The sequence below is a fragment of the Aplidium turbinatum genome, chromosome 8 (genome assembly GCF_918807975.1).
Source record: "Aplidium turbinatum chromosome 8, kaAplTurb1.1, whole genome shotgun sequence".
Taxonomy (NCBI): domain Eukaryota; kingdom Metazoa; phylum Chordata; class Ascidiacea; order Aplousobranchia; family Polyclinidae; genus Aplidium; species Aplidium turbinatum.
In genome coordinates, this window is record NC_137479.1 from 2,845,923 (window position 1) to 2,867,578 (window position 21,656).

Here is a 21,656-nt window from a genome sequence, read left to right on the forward strand (position 1 = left end):
ATTTGCATTATGAAACAGTTGGATAAGTGCCATAAATCAAACTATGGAATAAGTTTGTTTCCCTATAAAAACGCCTGCCTGCAAAATGATACCATGTTCATAAAAATTACTAGATGTACATAACGCAATATACTTTATGATACAGGTATTATATTTTCTGATTATTGATTCGATTGGCTCAATATGTGATGGCTACTTCTAAACTACACTTATGAAGGCAGAGTCTGCAATTACTTGAATTTTTGCAGGTGTTACCTACAATAAATAATGCGATTAATCGAATACAATTCTCACACAACTCGTGAATATGTCTAGTCAATCAACGCTAACATAATGCTGGATGATGCATTATTGTTTCTTGAATAATTTAGTAAATATGCGTAACTTCATCGGTTTGTTATTGTGAGACGAAACTAGGAAGAATGGAAATAGAAATGGATAAAATAAAGGTATTTTTATTCAATGTAAACGCGCTGCCGCGTGTCATTATCTAACTAAAATATTTCTCACCGCTAGCCTATGTCGATTCATCGTTTTCTGACGTCACGTCCATTCGACAATAAACGATTTCTTTCATGCATTCTCAGTTCAGGTTGGCAGTTACCCGTCTTTCCGTCGATTCAACGTTGCAAGACGTCGCATAAGTTCATATCTTTAGTTTGGTAAACGGAGATAAGATTTCATTGTGACATTGTTATGTAAACTTATATTTCACATGAGACAACTTGACAAGTAAATACACAAGTTTTCACAATTTATGACGAGTTATAGCACATGGAAATGTTACGCTACAATTGCTTTGCGAGGTACTGCGTTGCGGTTTAGTTTATCAGTGAACCTGGTACAAGAAGCCTCGAATATTTTGATTCAACTAAGCTGCATCACGTATAAACGTGGTGGAACGATTGTTCTTTTCACAAAAGCGTGATGTTCTGGTTTATTCCACACAAATGAGAAGTGTATTGCATTTCAAATCTTTACTTGTCGACTTGAAAATAAGATTTGTGGGTTGAGTGTGAGCAACCCATAAATGAATATGGGGGCAATGTGATGCCCGCGGACACAATGTGTATGGGCCCCATATAGGCAGCTCACATGGGGCCAGTACATCAGCCAATATGGGTCCCATATGGGCTTGCTGGCTGGGATGGTAGGCTACCAATTTCATATATCGTCGCGTATTATTCTTATTAATTGTTGTTATTTGCGTATTAACATAAAGTGCCTCTGACAGGTAAATAAATTTGCTAAATTTACTTAAGATACCAAAAAGATGACACTAACAAACTTCCCTGACCAACAAATCGTAAAAAATATCAACAGGCAACTAAGTTACACGCTTGCAAACTTTCGCTGACATCGGCGAATCTGGTACTCATTCAATTGCGAAAATAAAAACGGCAACACCGCTGTGACGTCACAGTAAGCGGGAAGGATACATTCTTTCTCTGTGATGACTTGGTAAAGTATGGTACGGCTACTGCAAAACGTGAATGTGTGGGGCTCTGTTGGTCTAAAGCATGTGCAAATTAAGAATTACCAAAATGAAGAAGTAAACTTATTATTACTACCAGGTTTCGATCAAATAGGTTGAGTTTACTTTTATCAAACAGCATCTCAATTCAATTGAAATTGCAGTTTCATAGGGCTACAATTTTCATACTTTTTTATTTGTCCTAATCTGGCTATAGCCATTTGCAGTGTAACAACAGTATCTCACAAACAGTACCTTTAATTTATGGTTGAGGCAATGCCTACAAATTGCTGTTTATGTGACATTGTCAGTGACAAAGACCGTGTGCTTTCTTTTCCCACAAAACAAGGTACCGGTACTGAGAAGAAAATGGTCAAAGTTTTCTTCAAGTGTTCGAAAGTGGGATGGACCATACAAAACTAGTCGTATATGTTCACTTCACTGAAAATGATTTTGTTAATACCACTCAAGTAAAAATGCCTACAGGCATGTGTTGGAGTGTATACTATAAGGTGATGCTCTCGGAAGCAACAATCGGATTGTGATGCCGTCATGCATTGTTTGGCGAATTCGAAACAATTTTCCTGATCCAGATGGCCGTTACACAGGATTTCAATGGCCAACTGAAGGCACATTATGAGAGAGAGAGAGAACAAGAGAGAAAGTCAATATTATTTATTTCTGTTAGACAATTGATTTCTCAAGATGACTGTTTCTGACAATGAGCAAAAACTCTTCACCAATATGTTGTAAATTAGTTTTTTTTTTTGCATTTCGCATATTCTTTTATTTTGTTCGGCGAGTATCAAAACCATTCTTTGTTGATTTCTGTCATTTTTAAATCATTAAACATGTGCAGAAAATCTGTCACACGTGCTGTCACAGCCCATCCATCTGCATTTATGCAAAAACAAAATAACCGAGAAAAACTTTAGCTGTAGGCCTGTAGCTAAAAGAAGTCAAATGATACCTCTTTCAATTTCACTATCTAGTATCTCAATACCATCAGTACAGAACGAGATATAAGCTTAGGCCTATGCTGATTTGTAAAAATTGTAAATTTTCAAATAGAAGTTAGTTGAGAAGATTCATTGCGTACAAACAGGAAATGTTCCGACATGATGAAATTTGGAGGGTCAATTTTGATCAATCAATCAATTGCAGTCGGCTGCCAAAGTACGTAGGCTAGACTCCATAGTCCATATTGACTAACTGTGGAATTCAAGCGTTGAAAAGTCAATCGCATTTTCTACGTTTCGTTTCATAAATAGCATTTAAACTTAGTTTGCCAGCTGCATAGCCGAGTGGTGAGAACCCTGGAACGGCAATCGAAAGGGCGCCGGTTCGACACCGCTCAAGAGCATGCGGCTGTGTCTCTGGCAGGACACTTAAAGGCATGCCTGAAGGTGGACACGAAGATTGGCTTCCTTGCCTTCCCGTCCACTTGATCTAAATCTTCAACCACCAGGTGTAAGCCTGGATACGACAAACAAACAAACAAACTTAGTTTAAAATAAATACAAAACCAAATGCAAGTAAAATCAAGAAAAATTTGATAGTCACAAAATCCGCCACATTGTAGCAAATATCACAGGTTGTTTTGAAATCATGACGCGTATAAACGCTGACCATTGTAACTCGCATTTGAAGGAGATAAAATTACCTACAACATTCAATTACGCAAATACTAAAAACTGGTACGGGTTGTAATATGAGAATAAATCAACATCTCTCAATCTCAAGACGATGCTGATATCAATAGTTCTGGTGGTGAGTACACTCACAATTCCAACACATAAAAAAAGTAAACTTAACATGTAAGCATCGTACAATGACAGGCATTATGAGAAATATGTTCAGAGAACACTTATCTGCGCGTAACTAACCCCAGTGAAAAATAATTGCAGTGCAAGTGTGTTTAACAACTATTCAAAGTGTTTGCTCGGTATAATATGCCTTCTCCGCAGCCTCTCTACAGTGCTCACGCGGATGGATTGAAGTTATTCAATATTCTACGTGTGGACGATGCGGGTTGTCGCTTTCATCGGTCGGCTGATGGATGAAACCGGTTAAGACGTTTCTGTTGTGTCCAACAACAAGTTGATCTGCTCGTATGACGTGGCGGGGAATGCTGGGGCAGAGGTTCCGTGCATGATCCAACATCTAGACCAGCGAGGCTTCCTAAACCTTCTCTAATCTCGAGAGTAGGATATTTCACAAAGGACAGAAAACAGGACATAAACTATACTTTAACACATCGCTCGGTGAACATGGCGAAGTAACGGCTTCTCACAGAGTCACCATCGAAACGTCACAGACAAAAATGAATAGAAATTGATCCAAAATCACACAATGGCTTATAAATTGACGCAACAGATTGAGGTCAATGTTGGTTGTTGCATCACAAAGCACCGTGGGCTATCATGAAAAATCTCTACCCAAATCCACCAAGGAAAGGCTTGTTGTTTAGGCATCGGCTGGCCAGACGCAATCCCATGGCAGGCGCAGACTACAAAATCATCAGACGAATGTAAAATAACGTCACAGTGTCATATAGTGGATTTGGGTCTCGTCTTGATGTCCACGACAGAAAGTGAATCTTTGTCGGTGGTGCCGACATCTGAAAGGAGAAGTATTTGTGACCGACGATAAAATTATAAGTTGTTGAGATTGTCACACATCAACAATGTGTACAATAATAATACAACGTTAACACATCACTGAACGTTGCATCAACGTAAGGAATGACAACTTACTGTGCAAGGATACCGAGTCGTATTCATTGGGTAAAACTTTTAAGGGTACAAACGCGTTGAACACAGGTTCCAGGTTATGCAAGGAGGGGACGGACATGTCTTCCGATGGGGCCTCGGGGTCGGCCTAAACATAACTGCAAATAAAATGGCGCCAACTAATGTAGCAGGAATGCTGTGTTGTAGAGTCACTGCAGATCTGTCATGGTGCAGAGCCTTGTACTCTTCTACAGGCTATGTTGATAACGCCGCAGTTCCAGAAATAGTGTAAAACTATTAATCGGAGAAGTGGAAAGATAGTTTTGTGCCGAAACACAAATCCAGCTAAACTGACATAAAGTTTTGATTGAGAAGTTAATTTAGTTGTAGTTTGTTTGTGAACATTGCTTATGTGCACGGATGTGCGCCATACCTGAACCACTCTGTCAAGAAAGTCATTCATTTGCTTCAGTGAGAGGGAGTTGTGGAGAGTCTCCAGTGGTCGGATTGGGGGAGCCATTGGGTATGAGTCGCTCTCTGGTAATAACAAAGTCATTGCTACACAAAGTAGAGAGCCTATCAAACAACCACCACCCTTTCTGCAATATCACACTGGTCAATTAACATCAAAAATACGCTCACCGCGTGATTGATCGCTATATGTCGGAGAACGTGATATGACGGAATCTGGCGGAAAGGGCGCACGGTACGAAATTACACACAACTAGGCACCTTCGCTCTTGGTAGAGGCGGATAGCTTCCGTCGTTCCTGGCTGAGAGATGGAACTGATGCGGACGATCCAGCCAACACCCTGTTGCTAAACAAGCTGCTCTGCGAACCTGAAACGCCATCAAAACATCACAAGGGTTGGCCATCGCTATACGCGGGGCTACATAAAGAAGTGCAGAGACTTACCGAGGCCACCCTGAAATTCGTATGGACGGTGGTGGCTCTCATCGTATGCTGTGACTGGTCGTAGCAACTTCCCACTGTACTTCCGCACACTCTCCTGACAACACATTGCGGCATATGATGTTAACACGATTCAGTGACAACGTACGGCACAAGCGGGCAGAAAGAATAGACCAAAAATATTGAGCATGCAAAGTGTGCTGTGCAGTGGATGGAGCGTGACCCAAGTGGAGTATCACATTGAAATGTTTAGATTGGGATCAACAGCTTCAGCAGCGTCATATGGTTTGCTGGGTCGTTAAGTGAGTCTTGTTGCTGCTGACCCACCTGGGACTTGATGTGCACTGCGGGAGGAGGAGCCGATCGGTGGGGCTTGCTGTGGCGGAGGAAGGCCTTCACCGCATCCGACGTTCCAGGAATCTCATCTTCACAACTCATGATGGGATCCAACCTCCCATCGTTGGAATCCTCATCGTCGTCATCATCGGACTTTATGATGTCATCGTCGTCATCACCGGTGTCCGTGAAGAAGGTGGCACGCCCCGACTGCAACGGTGATCATCAAACAATATCAAGTCCATCATTTCCGATACGTATCATCAACCAAACTACGTTTTGATGTGTATACAGATCGTTTCATGGCAAATAGGACATGAATAACCACGGATTGTCTGAGGGCAAACCAACTTTAAATTGGCAACAAGTCGACGCAACAGAGCTCGTTCAACAATGCAATGAGGACTCACGTGAGGGACGGCGTAATCACGCGCATGGTGGCGTCTGTGCTGGCCTGTCTTGTCCCCCTCCAAGATGGTTTTGTGGTCGGTCTTTATGTTGATCGGGGAGTGCTGGGAAGGAAGTTGTAAGTTATATTCGCGCAAAATAACAAAGAAATGAGTTGCCTGAGCAGGTTCGTTCAATGTAACATCAAAGACTAATTTGAACATTTGCGCTGACAACCAGCAAACTTACCGCTCTGCTGGGAGGCCTGGAGTTCGGTCGGAAGCCACCTCCTTGGGGGAAGTCATCATCCTGCTGATTCCCTTTCGCTCCAGGACTGAAGTGAAGCTCGATGTGAAATCGTTCCTCGGACTGTTGATCCTTGTTTGGATCTTCATAGAGCATTATCACTATCTGGAAGAAGGATTGTTACGTGACAGTTGAGATTGGCTCTGGCAGGAAGAAGGATTGTTACGTGACAGTAGAGATTGGCTCTGACAAGAAAAAGAGTGAAACTAACAAGCCAAGCACCAGACGTGGACCAGTGTGGGATGTTAGGGCTGTGCGTAGACAAAAGCATTACTGTGGTGGTTCCGAAGTCACCTTTCAAAGAACTGTCAAGCTTCCTTGGACAACTCGACTAAGAATAACTTAAGACAGTGACGCTGAGGGAGGATTATACAAAATTATTCAAATCTGATAGCCAACAATTTCACATGGAATTATTTGCACGATCATCCTTTGACATATTTCTCCAATCTCATTGCGTCGGAACCACGTCATGACAATCACTGCGTTGATCAAACCTGCGTCATGTAGTTGAGTTCGGAGACTGCATTGACGTACTCCATGGCTCTTCTCCATTGGTCGTCTGTCTTCTCCTGGAAGAATGCAAAGTACAAAAACACAAGTCACAAGAAACATCACTAAGCGCCCAACATCCAAGTGGACTCACATCAACGAGTCCTAATAGGCCATATAGCGTCGAATACTCGATCCATTGGGAGCCCTGCATCTGCATCTCAAATTTTGGTACATCTTATCTCAACATCTCAAAGAGTAAAGTTTGGATGAATGTCACAACAATGGTTGCTAGGCTTGGTAGAGGACAACAATGCACACTCACATCACACAGTCCACCATACTGCAGCACAGTGAGCAGGGAGTGGATGTGGCTCTCACTTGTGAAGTACAGCCTCGTTCGGACGTGTCTTCCAGGAGAAAGAACTCCTCTTGAATATCTGGAGAAAAATTTAACACGCCAATGTTAGAAAGGCATTTCACAAGGTCAGCGGCCAAGTATATTTAACTTTAAAACTAACAAAACATCTGTTTGATGCGTAACAAGGATGCCATCAGAAGATATGCGCTAATCAATGACAAGCAGCATACAATTTTAAAAACAAACTTATTTCTAGCAATCCTGCATTAGGTATCACTCGCTCAACAAATCGATAAAGCGGCATTTGGTCCACTTCACATGAGCGATGCACCTCACCTTGGGTTCAGCCGATATGTGTCCTCTTCCAAGTTTCTTTGCAAATCAACTTTTATCTTTCGGAGCAGAGGGACACAGTATCCCAGGGCAATCTCCTTCTTCTCACTCTTGGTTACTCCGTATTCCTGTGAAGAACGATAAAGATGATGGCTAATGGTAAAGTAGTTACTAGCACGGAACTGCAACCAACTTTGTTCATTTTCATTCATTCTACAAACCCATCATGGCCGCCAGTCCCTACCTGGGGTATGACAACATCAGCAAGAGCCTTCGATATCGTGTACATATCCGACGAGTTCTTCAAGTTAAGCTTGCGGTTGTGCTGCAAGTCGTACCTGTCCAATGGAAGGTGGTGAGGGGCGTCGTTTGTCTGGTTCAGTAACAAACGAAGCAACAAATGAAAATCATTCAAACCAGGGCTGTTCGGAGGTGTGGTCAATTTATAACTTATTTAACTCGTCCTATAGAGCATCGCACTGCTTGTAGGTTTACGCTCAATCACTGTTTGCGTTTGTGCCTTCAGCGCTTTGCCTTCCTTTCTCAGTTTTACAACGCCAGGGTTCTGTTGTGTATTTGTCAGTCCTTGTAGCTGCTAGTATTAGCTTGCTTAACTTAATTCTCGAGTGGCTGTCAGATTAGTTTTGTACGTTATTTAGTTATGTATTATCTTTCTCTTATTTTCAGAACTGTGTTATGGATGAGTCAATTCTAAGTTTATCAAAGTCTAATTAATGAATGTTTCTCTTAGGCTAGTTATGGTCAGTTCAGAAGGTGACATCAAATGATGAAAACTCCACTAGATGAGTCTTCGTTCCTTTCAAGACCAATCCAAACTTTAATGCATTCCTCAGAACGCGGTCGCAAATATAAAACGCGCATGGCCAGCCCTGGTTTGAACAGAATCCTGACAAACAGCGAATGGAGCACAAAATGGACGAGATTGTTGGATATTTCTTTATAATATATCTCGTTAGGTACGATCCATGGAGTGTATGTTTGCGACTTCCAATTGCATTGGAAGCAAATTGTTGGAACGATGCTTCGACCTATCTGGGGGATTGTACAACGAGACACACCGGGAGAGCCACCTGACGGCAAGCCACTCACTTGATGCAATCGTAGATGTCGGGTATCTTGCTGATGTCAAACTGACCGTTGGATATCTTAAAGTCCTTTTCCAACTTGGACCACCGCTGCAGCATAATCTCTAGCGACTCATTGTGGTATAGCTTCATATCTGATAATGTAAACAATTGGATTAGTTGCCAAGGGCGACCGATACTTTAATGTGCCGAAACCTGTTACTTTCAACAATACCATTACTTACCAAAACAACAAGTCACATATAATTAACGATTAGTGGATGGCATGCAGTGACCAACTGACCATCAGGTCATGATAAAAAAAATCTTATCCCGTCAACTCCTAATTATGAAATTGTAAGCTTTTACCTTTGTGGGTTCGAAGCTTTTGAGCTATCTCTGCAGTGAGCGCCTTCATCATCTGATATATCTTGGTGCACTTTTCAAGAGGGCTGTCAAGAAATCGCATCGCTTTCACCACAGAGTGGGAATTCAAAGGGACAATCTGAAGTGGTGACGCACAAGGTGATTACTGTTGTCCTTACATCAATGTAACGTAACAAGCAGGGATGACGTGGACAGGATTAGCCAACGCTGGTTGAGAAATACGGCTCAGAGGTTGAGACGTAGACAAGCTGCTGTTTCAGTGGAAAATTGCGATAGTTTGTTACCTGAGCAAGTAGAGAGTCCGTGGCAGGGCCGGGGTGGTTCAGCAGTTCTTGCAACTTTGCTTTCACCCTTCAAGTAAATGGAAAGATGGTTAAACCGAACGCGAGAACAAGTCTTCTGTTATAATGCGACTTGCAGTTGTTGTTAGTCTCATCCACACAATGCTCATTATTGCAGGCGCGGTTGCATGTGAAGATCAAAGAAATGAAGAAGAATCACAGATTGTCGCGTGAGAGCGGTGCGATTGCTAATAGTGCACCAATGAGAAGCCAAATTAATTCTAACGCATGAATCTAATGACGAGTGAAGAATCGACAACTCTGACAGTAATTCTGCATTGAAGCTTCCGTCACTTCCCAAGAGGGATGGTTGACGTCACAAGCAAGCGCTTGAACGAGCGAGGATGGCAGTTCATGCAGTGTTGCCCAGCAACTACTGGCGAGCAGTGCACCTTACACCCAACTCAGGTATGTCGCCGAAACAAACGTGGAAACAGGATATGAAAACATTGAACTCATCAATTAACATGAACGGGATTTTCAAATTATAGCGACGATGATGGAAATTAACAGAGCGACCATTATAGACAATTTAGCTTCTTCATGGCCGCCCACACTGTCGCCAGTTAGCTGCAACTGCGTTGTCCACACAAACATGCCGCTTGCTCATGCAATCACACAGCGTTTATTGCGTCAGCTCATTCTGCTGTTGTTTGACCATCATGATCTGTGCATGGTAAGTCATTGCAAGCTGAATTACATTCTACGATGCCGGAAAACCAAATCCAAGTTATGTCGGTGGGAACTATCAGGTGGAAGGTCATGTTGCTTCCCTGCATAGGTGGAGGGTCGGAGTGGGGACAAGCAGGGTTGCCATTTCTGCCATGGTAGAGGGTCGAGGGACAAAAAATTAAAACTAACACCAATCTCTTTAACGACTCGGGTTTTGTCATTCTATCAAAAATAATTCTTTTTTTTTTATTTCAATGTTCCATCTTCAAAATGTGTTGGCAGTTTTCAAACTAGCTATTGAGATTTTCCCACCGACAGCTTTAACATACACAGCTTGCTTCCCCCCAAGAACGTCGCTCGTATCTTCGTCTCTATAAAGGCTGACGGAAACATGGAAGAAGAAGAAGAAAGTTAGAAAGTGAAGTAGCAACGTTGATTATACGTAAGATCAACGTTGATTATACGTAAGATCAACAAAGCGATAGCTTCTTATAGAGTTATAGTTTTGTGAACAACCTCACAAGATTAATCAGAGCCACTAGTTGCTTTCAGCGATTCCATGAACTTCGCGGAAGGTGGCGCCCGTAAAGTGTTCGTCATTACCACATGGCACCGAGGCAGGATGCTTGATTAGTAATGTTACCCTCAAAGCAACTTTGCAGCAGCATGATTTATGTGTTAAATGCCAACAAACGGGAAATCCGACAGTCAACCTCCTCATTCATGAATAACCCAAAAAATAACAAAATATTACGCAGGCGCCGCATCCCAGCTTGCAAAGTCAGTCTTTTTCACACTGATTCAACATCTGCAGAAGTCGGGAAGTAAAGAGGAAGATTTTCTTAGTGGGGAAATAATTAGCCACTGCTAAACATAGCAGATTTTCGATAGAAAAACTGTCAATACCAGTTCAGTATCGACAACTTCGAAGCATCCCAGCAGGAACGACGAAAAATACGAGCAAGTAAATCATCTGGTTATGTTTTCTGTTTTATTTGTATTATGACGTAACAATGTCAACACAAAGCACACTATTTGCGTGTTGCTGAGATACGGGCCATCTCGATTACTTTAAACCTTCAAAAGTACTTTCTGATGCTCCAACCAGTGAAGAGAAACGCGAATCGATTTGCAGTCCCCCGTGATGCGACCAACAGATCACAATATGATGGGGGTGGTGAAAGTGGTGAAGAATTAAGCCAACCACAGGAGCGCGTTTCATGGCGGTATGAGTCTATCCGCAGAATCAATCTGACCAGTCAATCGCAACAAAATCATCGACGGCTTGACTGCATGTAACTTACTTCTGCTGGCACTCCGATGTGTTGTCCCCTTCATTATCGAGAAGCCCATTCATGTTGGCGCTCTTCACCATCTGCACTAGGATGGGGGTGAGCTCCCCCTCCAGAGCGAGAAGTCCCTAGATAAAGTTGCAATGGTTAGAATTCATAACCGAGAGTGAGAGCCTGCTTATCCATTCCAACCAAACGTAAAAGCTATTATTGATACAAGAGACGAACCTTGGCGAAGGCTGCAGCTGTCATTTGAACTCTGCCTTCATCAGAGGCGTATATTTTCAAGTCGTGGCGGTACGTGCTGTGCAGACGGAGTAGTCCACATCCAGGGAAACCAGCGTAGTCTCCTGAAGAGAAAGTAATTAGGCCAGCCCCACTAGAGCTATTCGAGCACAAGAGATATAATGAAGTGTCATTACACTGATTATTTAATGCGAGAATCTCCCACGATTCCCTCAACATGACAGCAATGAAAGAACACGCACCTTGTCCACCGGGGTACATGCAGCGGAATGCTTGGCCCAACTCCTCAGCTTGCCATCTCCCTGCAGGGGTCAGCTCGCCCCCCCACTTCAGTATTAGAAGCAGAGATGGCCTCTCGCGGTCTGCATCTGCCAATGATTGATAAGTATCCAGCAAAACACGTTGTTGTTTTTACATACCGGTACATCACTTTAACGTTCATGTGTTAAAGCTGGGTAAAAAAGACAAAATGTGTTTGGTAAAAGCAAGGCAAGCAGCAACTAACATGCTTCACCAGCAGTTCAAAAGTGTTTTCTAACTTTTATTTTCAAAATTGTTTTGAGAGCAGACGACGTTGTACCTTCCAGCGAGCTACTGGTCGCCATGTTCCTTCCGCCGGTCTTATACTTGAACTGTACCTTCCTGTTGATGCCTGAGAAGTGACCGTACCTGCAACAGCAAGGCAGTGGTGGACGACATCAGGCCAACGGCCGAAGCAACAACAAGCCTAGTAACTGATTATTGAAAATATCATGAATCAACAATATCATCGCCTTCCTATATCCTAGACACCAATCGTAACACCACGATATATTGGAACTCTACACAAGCACAACATTAGAATTTCAAAACGGTTACAAGTTCATTGGCTGAATGAAGCAAACATGTGAGCGGTCACAGTCTTTATCAATATGCTACCGGGAACTGCACAGTATTTGGTTTGAGACTTTTACTTTTCATCGTGAAAGACAAGCCAATCTAATGTGGGGCAAGGAAGACAAAGCAGGCTCGTCATTCAATTCAAGTTTAATGCCTTGGTGATGTCAGGAAGTTAGCAACCACTGAAGACTCAAATGGAAACAACATATCGCTATTTTAGTTACATTTCCAACACAGTCTTGAGTTGTTCAACTTTGTGGTGCTTCTCATTGATCATGGCGTCGGGTTCGGCCAGAAGCCACCGCGCGACGTCCAACACTTCCTGCAACTGCCGAGGTCTCTTCAGTTTCAGGCGGCCAGTTTTGTGTCCGTTGTATTTCGCGAATAGATCAAAGAATCTGCGCAAGAACACGCGACTTGATTATCACTGCAGTTCAAGTAGAAGTTGACCACAACAGCGCGGCCGTGCATGAGGACTGTAGACCGCCTCAAAAAACAACTTTTGAAATTTTTAAGTCTTACCCCCCCAAAAGTTTCCATTTGCCACAAAAACACCTTGTGTGAAATAATTTTTAAAAATATTAATGTTTAGGGGTTTCCCTGACCCCCCCAAAATTTTGGCTTTTTTAACAAAAAATGTCAAATTTCAGATGGCTGTATCTCAAAAACTTTTCATGCAAACATATAAGTGTTGGGGTTCACTTTTATCAACATAGTGAGAACTGTTGGTTGGAACAGAGTAACAGTTCAAAATATCTACTTTTTCAATATCCGATTTTATAAAGTTTATCACAATTTTTTAAGAAATGGTTATTTTGATAATTTCTTAATTATTAGTCTATATTTTGTGGCCACTGTGACAAACACAGAAATATTGAATAACTCTATAAAAGTTCAATAGTCCATATGATGCAGCTAATTATGCATGCATGATCAATTGATCATAGGTAGAAGCTATCAAGCTAGATAAACTGTTTCGCAGGTGGCAAGGTTTGCAGAAACACAAAAAGAGGGATACAGTTACTCAAGTAAGACTTGAGGAAGAATTTAAAGAATCTTTCAAGGACTTGTTTGATATTTCTCATGCTAATGGTTTAAGCATGATAACAATTGAGAAAGATAAAGCTTTTCACTTGGCCCAGCGGGAAAAGGGACGTCGTGGATGTATGGGCAAACTTGATGCAACTAATCTGCAAAAGCAAAGACGACGTTTCTCTGCGTTTCAAAATGAAAGCAAGCGGCGTCGAATAGCGCATGAAGCATATGATGAATCTCAGGCAGTGGCTATTCTAGAGAACAGCAGTTCAACTGCTGAAGAATCTGCCTCCGATGATGACGCTGGTCCATCTTCTCGGGTACGGTACCCTATAAAAGAGGGAAAAAAGAAAAACGAAGGAAAGAGATAATATCAGCAAATCTGAATGTAATCAGAACGTAAACAAATACCTAACCAGCTAGTTGCGTGTTCCTCAAAGAGAAAGGAATTGGAAAGATTTTTTATATCGAATGTGAGGTTTTGACTAAATGTTTAATGACTTTCAATTCCAATTTTATGAAATAACTTAAATTAATTTAAACAAAAAACGGCAAATCCCCAACCAAGCGGCGGATGAAAACGTTTGCAGAGTTTGTAAAGGACGTGAGGGAGGAAGCAAAGATTACATGCTACTTATGTCATCGCAAAATTACAACGAACATAGCGCAGCATGTGACAAAATCACATAAGATTGCTGACCCTCAGGAGAGGAGGCGCCTGTGTCCGATATGTGGCAAACCGGTCGGGTGGGTTTTCCAATATCTGCAGCGGTATCACAAACTGGATAACAAATCGGCCGAGTACAGACAGGTAACAGGGAAAGCTTCATCCGACCAAAATATCCTGAATGACTTCAAAATATTCATGGAAGGTTCTAGTGGTGGCGGCAATAAGGGCACCACCATCATGAAGGTATTACATGACGTCACCAATACCTTCAGGAGTGCCCATGGTATCACGTTTGATGTCGGCACCCTGGAACCTATCGTCATAAACAAGGACATGTGGAAAAATACGATTTATAACCGCATTGATAGCATGATACATTTCTTGAGATTTGCGGAACAAAATGAAGAGCTCTTTCCACAAGAAGCCTCAAACTTAGCCCAATTGAAAATAGTCATACAAAATTGGGCTAAGACCTATAAAAAAAAAGCAGAGGCACGTTCAATGCACATCAATTCCTCATCTCATGAAATCCTTGTAAACTCAAAGGATCTCCGTTCACCCTTCGCAATGTCCTGCGAAAGGACCTTAACCCAGCAAAAAGAGTTCCATATTACGAAAAAAATTTAATAATCGAAAATATTTTAATAGAAATTTTGCCTTGTTTGACTTCCTCTACTTATAGTGCTCACCATGCTGATAAAAATAAACCCCAACACATATATGTTTGCATGAAAAGTTTATGAAATACAGCTATCCGAAATATGATATTTTTCGTAAAAAACATCTAAATTTCGGGGGGCAGGGGAACCCTTAAACATTAATATTTTTAAAAAGTATTTCACACAAGGTATTTTTACAGTAAATGGAAACTTTTGGGGGGTAGGACTTGAAAGTTTTCAAAAAAAATTTTTGGGCTGTTTTTGAAGCAGTCTAATGAGGAGGAGAACTGTGCTCACTTCTGGTGTCTGACTTCCATCTTCATCTTCTGCTTTGGGGTGCGGTCGCCGTGCCGGATGATGGCGATCACGCATCTCAGCTCCATCCTGGAAAGACAATGGTTCGGAGGTCGAGCGAGCTGTTACAACAAGGACAACAACTAACATCACATCTGTGGCAGGGTCGACATATTGTGAGACTGAGCGGTGATGTTGCATGCACGATATTTAAAAATGGCTTCCGCTTTACCGTTCACTTCTCAACTGGTGATCCAAACCATAAACCACCCAGATATTAAACGTGAACAAACAAAGCCGTGACACAACACGCCACAAGGATACCACATTGCACGAGGCAACTTTTGAATTTTTATGAAATTGACTTTATATCAATTGAACTACACAACTACTTCCTGCAAATTCAGGGCAATCTAAGTTTGATTAATAAAAGTGCAAAACCCACTTGTACAAAAATAGCAGGTGGAACGAAGTATTCGGAGGATAAGTAATCTTAAGACAATTCAGATGAAAATAAAAGCACCTTAAAAATGGAGTATGAAAGCATAATTTCGTCTACATCTTGAACCACCAGGCACATGCTTGGTTACGATAAAAACAGACCAAACGAATAGGGGAAAATACCAACGCCATGCAACAAATAAATGTCAAGTGTATGTAGTTGCGGTAAGACCGACACTCCAACAGTGGTTTGAATTTTACAAACGTTTGTTCATAGAAAAGCTGCCTTGCTGCTTCGAAGTGTTTCTTGGCGGCAACCTGGGGACTAGCTGTCATGTTCCCGAGGTTTGCCCAACAGAGTCAGCCTTATTGTTTGATCAAGTCAATCATTGATTATGTTGGTTTCCAGCAGAGTGTATTGGCAACATGATAATGATGCGCTTTGTATTGACACTACACACACGAGTTAGCATTGCCCACTGATGCTGTTGACTAACAATTTGCTTGAACTAACATGCTGCACACACAGCTCAGCTATCCTCAAGAACCGATTCATCGCCGCGATCGGGTCGACTTAACAAGGCTATTATGGGTCACGCATGTTTACAAAGTAAAATGATCATATCAATCAAATACATTGACGGATGACAACTTACATGGTCCCGGATGTGGTGGGGACAATGGGAATGTCCTCTGCATCAGTTGGTATGGACCAGGGGATAAGAAATTGAGGAGCAAGATCTCTCATGATGATGTTCCTACGGATCAGGTGCAATAGTGAACGATTATTCGGAAGAACAATTTTCAACTAGCGGAACAAATCTTTCCATAAGCATCCTGAAGGAATCGGGAGAAAAGCCCCATCTTGAGATGAGTATCAATACAGCTAAGTAACAATATTTGTGTTTCAGACAGATTTCATAAAATACCAAGATAAACACTACAATTCGATACTTCTCTAGAATTCACTAACCGAATCAACAATGCACCCACCCTAAAACTTTAGCGCAATCGTCATAATACTTCATTGAATTCTTCACAAAGCTAAATCCGTTGACGTCACAAACAAACGACTTGCCGTTCGCCCTCAAGAAATCGAACCCACAGACAGTTTGCTACAACATATAAGCGCGTTGTTTAGTGAAGGTCTCTCGATTCGAAAAAAAAAACGGAAAAGGTAATGCAAAGATGCGTCTCTTTGCACTGGTCAAGTATTTCTACGAATAAATCGCATTAGACATAATAATGGAAGTACTGGACATTAAATCATTATCATCTACTTGAAAATTTCTGAAAGCAACGATGCCGCGCGGCCAATAAACTGCTGCACCTTGAAAGCCAGGCAAACTTGTCTCGCAATCGCCTTTTCTTTGGCAGATAGAATGACCGGGAATCGAACCTCCTTTCCTTCGCTGTCCCGCTCAACCTTCCCGTCCAGAGCTGGGGACTTCCGGGCTTCGGCATGGGCATAGTCGGCTCCTACCGTGTAGACCTCAACAAAAAGTGCAAGCTATCAATCAGACCACTCATACAACACGAATATAGACGGAGCACGACTCGTGGGCACTGTGACGCCTTGCGATTAAGAGTAAACTTTATCTCATTAGCGCTTGTACGTATTATGAAATTTCATTCATACTCGTAGTGAGGCCTAACAACAACGCGTATATTGTGATAAATTTTCTATTTTCCATCAATCCTTTCCACAAGGTAGCACGTATTGCACGATCACAAATATATATATACACAAACACCCGTGATGAGTGAAATGTACTCAACAAATTACAGTACAATTGAAAAAGTTAGCTATGACAAGTTAATGTCTTGAGGTTTCATTATGGTCAATAATTATAAAACAGTCACTTTGCTCCATGGAGCGATTCGCCGCATATTCAGCGTTCATTTGTTGCAGCTACAACTTCTATGCGGGGCCTTAACCTACGGTCTTCTACTCTTGTGACTATGTTTTCTATGCGCACTTTCCGTATGTTATTTATTGCCTACCATGCATTTTAGGTCCAATGACGTAAGTATAAATAAAATATCTACATAATAATAGTTAACCATCCAACACCCAATAAAATACACTACTCGGAATAACGACTAAATCGCTTGGTGCCACAGTGGGGCACATACAACGCAAGCGCCTACGTGTCTGAGCCTAAAAGTCATCATCCTATGATGATGATTACGATTATGCGCCTGATCTGATACAGACGTTGGCGATCATGGTCTGCCAAACTTCTCTGTCATTTGACATTCGTATAAAATCGTTCGTTTTGACTGTTGTGTTTGTGGCCCATTGATTCAAGCTGTTTAAGTAAGTTAATCTTTGTCGACCTCTGCTTCTTTTTCCCTGCATCATCCCCAAAAGTGCTAACTTTTTCCAAATCTTAATGTCTGTGAATATGACCTACAAATTGCATCTGGCGCCTTCTAACTGTTGTTATTAATCTTCTTTCTGCATCAAACTATAAAACTATTATTAACAGAAGCACACGGTTGTTATGAGACGACTCGTGAACATATATATTCAACTTTCGTTTACGTTATTACCTTGACGTCCGTTCCATCGGTGGGCATGAAGTCCTCATAAAGATACGAGCCAGTTCTTCTGACCAGGCTCTGAGTGGAGTACTGGCTGCTACGATTCCCAATCTAGACAAACCATAAGTACAAATATAATACTGCATTAATAACACATTTATCGCTGATACACAAATACAGCACAACTTGTAACATATACCATGTTTTTAACTAACAAATTTAAATTATGAGAACATTTAGCCGAAACTTGTGAGAACTGCAATTCGCAAATGCACTTCCACTGTGCAAATCCAAAACCTAAGTTCTGCTCTCACGGAATTTAGGTTACGCTTCCTGTGAACAAATGCCACCCACTCTCACGGAATTTAGCTCACCACATCTGCATTTCTAAAGCGACATGACTCAACTGTGTGACCGTTTCACTTTCATAACCCCCACCAATCCACCATATTACTGATAAAAAGGCACTATACTAGGATATTATGAAATAAGCGGGGAATTGAAAAATACTCAGAGACAGACTTCCAAAGAGAACAGACTGAACGATTCTACAACGAGTTAGGTCACGACGGAAGAATATCGCTTTTCTGACACCGTCGATAAACTAAATTGGATAGAGTTAGACAGAATAAGTACTTTTTAATTTCCCGAATATGAGTTTATAATTTTGACCGCACAATAAATACATTTAACACTTAATTAAACTTGTTTAACTTTTGAAGGCAATCACACCCCTAGACAGAAGCCTTAAACTATTCTTTTGTAGCTAGAGACTCAGAGTCTCTCAATAACCAAAAACCTTAATAAGCAAAAGACAAACCAACATCAGAAAAGCCTACAAACGCATTAGTAATGGACTAATGGCCGACCTTTCTGAATAGCTTTTGGCATCCACCGCCGGCAGAGGAAGGATAATAAATATGAATGTTGTGGTCTTCGGCATCTATTGGTTTTTCCACAAATGGTTTATAAAACACTTCATCACCAATAACAATGTGGTCTTCATACTCTTCCAATTCGTCTGCGATAATACATGCGACTCAGTGACAGAAATCCTTTAGTTTCACTTCATACATCATGAAGCCAACAAAACAAGTTGGAGGGAATGTAGGTCTTCCTTGAAGCACGGTTTGGTATGAATGTCAATAAAATTATAGTATTTCACTTTCACTCGAATAAGAAATTTAGGTGGCATCACTAACAAAAATAATACTGTAATATTTATTAGCACACAAGCGGTCAATCAAAACAAACTATGTCGTAAAGAATACCTTACATTAAACAAACAGACCTTTTCCTTCGTTCCTGTCATAAACCGCATAGCGAGGTGTTTCAATGCCGTTCTTCTGTAAAATCCTATAAACTTCTCGCCTGTCTTGAATAAGAAATTGGGTTTCTAAATCGTTGATTAAGAAAGGCTGACACCATCTGGTGTACTCAACTGCCTTCCGTAACGGGAAACCTGTAAACATAGAACAAGATAGTATAACCAATTAAAATAAATCATAGGTGCCAAGTTTGAAGTTTCTGCGAAATCGGCGACGTCTTAAATTATGACGTCATGTAGTGACGCGCGAGGATATTGTTTAGATGACATGGCAAGGATACTCGCTGCCAGTCGACGTGCAGTGCAGTTTCAATAGAACCCGTTGCAACGGGTGCTTTGTTATTAAGGTCCACCTCGCAGAATGCCTCCTGCCCGTCAAGTTCAGCCCTCTTCCGCCAAAAGTAAAGATTGTCATTGAGAACTTCACGTGTGTCCATTGGTAAACCTACCATAGGCTATATGATTAATTAATGATTGATATCACTCATCGAAAACAAACAAAATAAACCAACAAAAAAGTGAGAAAGATACCAAGCATAAAGATGACCTAAGTTGTACAATTTGCTTGAGTCAAAAGGTTACTTAAAGATGACTGATCGGCTCTATCTACAAAACTTACGCAATTAAAATAATATTACAATTAAAAACAAAAAATATGACATGCCGCCTAAGCTAAGCTTGTTGAATATGACCATAGCATTGTCAATAAACAAAGTTTTCAAATGGAAATACATTTTTCTTCTATCAAGTAGAATTGTTCGACCATTTCTTTGACTGTTTAACTTTTGATATCCCAATAAACTACGTCAGCAATGTTTCTAAAGTCTTTTTAGGGGTAAGAACTAGAAAGTATTGTGACACACATCACACATCGAACACCATATTTCCATTACCCTTTCACTCATTCTGTGTAATAGGTGATGCATTTTTCAAAGTATTATCATGCAACCCCTAATCATTTTTTGTCAACTCACTTTGTATCACGCCTGAATGCGTATTGGAATGCAATTTAATCAAGCGTGATGAGCAATTCCATGCTTGCCACAAATTACTGGTGGTCAAAGTGCACGTTTGTTGAATTAGGGTATGTGCATTGTGCATGTCAACTTAGCTCTGTATTTCTATCTGTACAGTTTTAATTAGCTTGAAATGTTTCTATTTGAAATCTTGGGACATTAGAGACTTCGAATCATGTCATTTAGCAGATATTAAACTAGATTCTCGTAAAATATTGATACTTTTTGACATGTGTATCAAATATGATACAGAATGATAGAATGGCTGTGACATATGAATGGAAGATACTAGTTGCATAAGCAGCAAGTCTATAATCTTTTATGAGCATTTTGTGAATTTAGCTTTTTTGTAAACTAACAGCAAGGAAAACAAAATTTAGCTTACTACTATAGTAGCAATGAACTATGATAGCCAATGTCTCACATGACCTCTACTATTGACCTAAACAAAATGATATCAAAATATTATACCATACTTTTTTCAGTTTGTAGTTTTATTTTGGAGTTTCTAAACTTTTTGCATGTTTTTTGTGCTTGTTATGAAGAAAATGTTATTTCTGTAATGGCAAATAAAAGAAATGCTCATGATATGAAACAAATGCTTAGCGAGATTGAGTTTGGTGATGATTCAGATATGGATGGCTTATTAGATGGTGAAGATGATGGAGTATTAGAAGACCTGGCAAATGCAAACAGATATGACAAAGCTTTCTAAATGAAGATATTGACAATACTGAGCTTAAGCTGAAAGAAAAAAATAACAAAAAACACCTGGTAGCGTTAAAAAAAGCAAAAACACTTATCCAAAAATTACATGGGTCAAATCCAATTTTACCCAAAGTGCACCAGTTGAAGAATTGGAGAACGACTTTTCTTCTGAACCAACATCACCTTATACATACTTTTTTAAATTTATCAGCGATGATTTTGTTGAAGAGCTCAGTTTAAAAACCAACATTTACCATTTTCAACAAAAAGGTAAAGATTTGAAAACAACTTCTCAGGAAATCAAAACTTGTTTTGGCATGCTCATTGAGACGGGTAGCATCCAATATCCTCAGCTTCACCAGTATTGAACTAAATTATGACGTTATCCGCTGATTGCGAATACTATGCCATACAATTGATTCAACATATTGCGTACAAATCTCTGTAGCATTGATAATATGCAGAACAAAGTTTTGGAAGGTGTGACCAATTATGAATATTTGAATGGACTCTCATGGAAGCAACAGAGAAGAGAGTGTGAAGAGAGTGTGTGGCGACGAACAACTCATCCCTTTTAAAAGAAGACTTAATTTGAAGCAATACATGGAATGAAAATCCAATCCATGGGGAATCGAGTTAGTTTTTCTTTGTAGAGAATCTGGAATACCATACAATTTTATAGTATATCAAGGGAAATGCATCAATCTTCCTGAGAAGCATGCG

The 21,656-nt window shown here is 40.8% G+C and overlaps 1 protein-coding gene across 1 annotated transcript in view; it reads right to left on the reverse strand.

The window, feature by feature from the left end:
• Positions 1-730: 730 nt before the first annotated feature.
• The window catches only part of LOC145775665 (inositol hexakisphosphate and diphosphoinositol-pentakisphosphate kinase 2-like), a 33,873-nt gene continuing 12,947 nt past the window's right edge, over positions 731-21,656 (reverse strand). The window contains exons 3-29 of the mRNA XM_082586998.1: positions 19,174-19,344; positions 18,752-18,903; positions 17,892-17,993; positions 16,666-16,827; positions 16,329-16,450; positions 15,992-16,093; positions 14,898-14,984; positions 12,461-12,634; positions 11,938-12,026; positions 11,600-11,725; positions 11,340-11,461; positions 11,124-11,239; positions 9,091-9,157; positions 8,789-8,924; positions 8,445-8,574; positions 7,579-7,672; positions 7,338-7,462; positions 6,966-7,080; positions 6,646-6,720; positions 6,092-6,253; positions 5,866-5,967; positions 5,447-5,665; positions 5,123-5,216; positions 4,939-5,046; positions 4,640-4,743; positions 4,231-4,354; positions 731-4,094 (exon numbers count right to left, since the gene is read on the reverse strand). Of these exons, the coding sequence (XP_082443124.1) occupies positions 4,024-4,094; positions 4,231-4,354; positions 4,640-4,743; positions 4,939-5,046; positions 5,123-5,216; positions 5,447-5,665; positions 5,866-5,967; positions 6,092-6,253; positions 6,646-6,720; positions 6,966-7,080; positions 7,338-7,462; positions 7,579-7,672; positions 8,445-8,574; positions 8,789-8,924; positions 9,091-9,157; positions 11,124-11,239; positions 11,340-11,461; positions 11,600-11,725; positions 11,938-12,026; positions 12,461-12,634; positions 14,898-14,984; positions 15,992-16,093; positions 16,329-16,450; positions 16,666-16,827; positions 17,892-17,993; positions 18,752-18,903; positions 19,174-19,344 (3,251 nt within the window). The 3' untranslated portion in view covers positions 731-4,023. The remainder of the gene's footprint in view (positions 4,095-4,230; positions 4,355-4,639; positions 4,744-4,938; positions 5,047-5,122; positions 5,217-5,446; positions 5,666-5,865; positions 5,968-6,091; positions 6,254-6,645; positions 6,721-6,965; positions 7,081-7,337; positions 7,463-7,578; positions 7,673-8,444; positions 8,575-8,788; positions 8,925-9,090; positions 9,158-11,123; positions 11,240-11,339; positions 11,462-11,599; positions 11,726-11,937; positions 12,027-12,460; positions 12,635-14,897; positions 14,985-15,991; positions 16,094-16,328; positions 16,451-16,665; positions 16,828-17,891; positions 17,994-18,751; positions 18,904-19,173; positions 19,345-21,656) is intronic.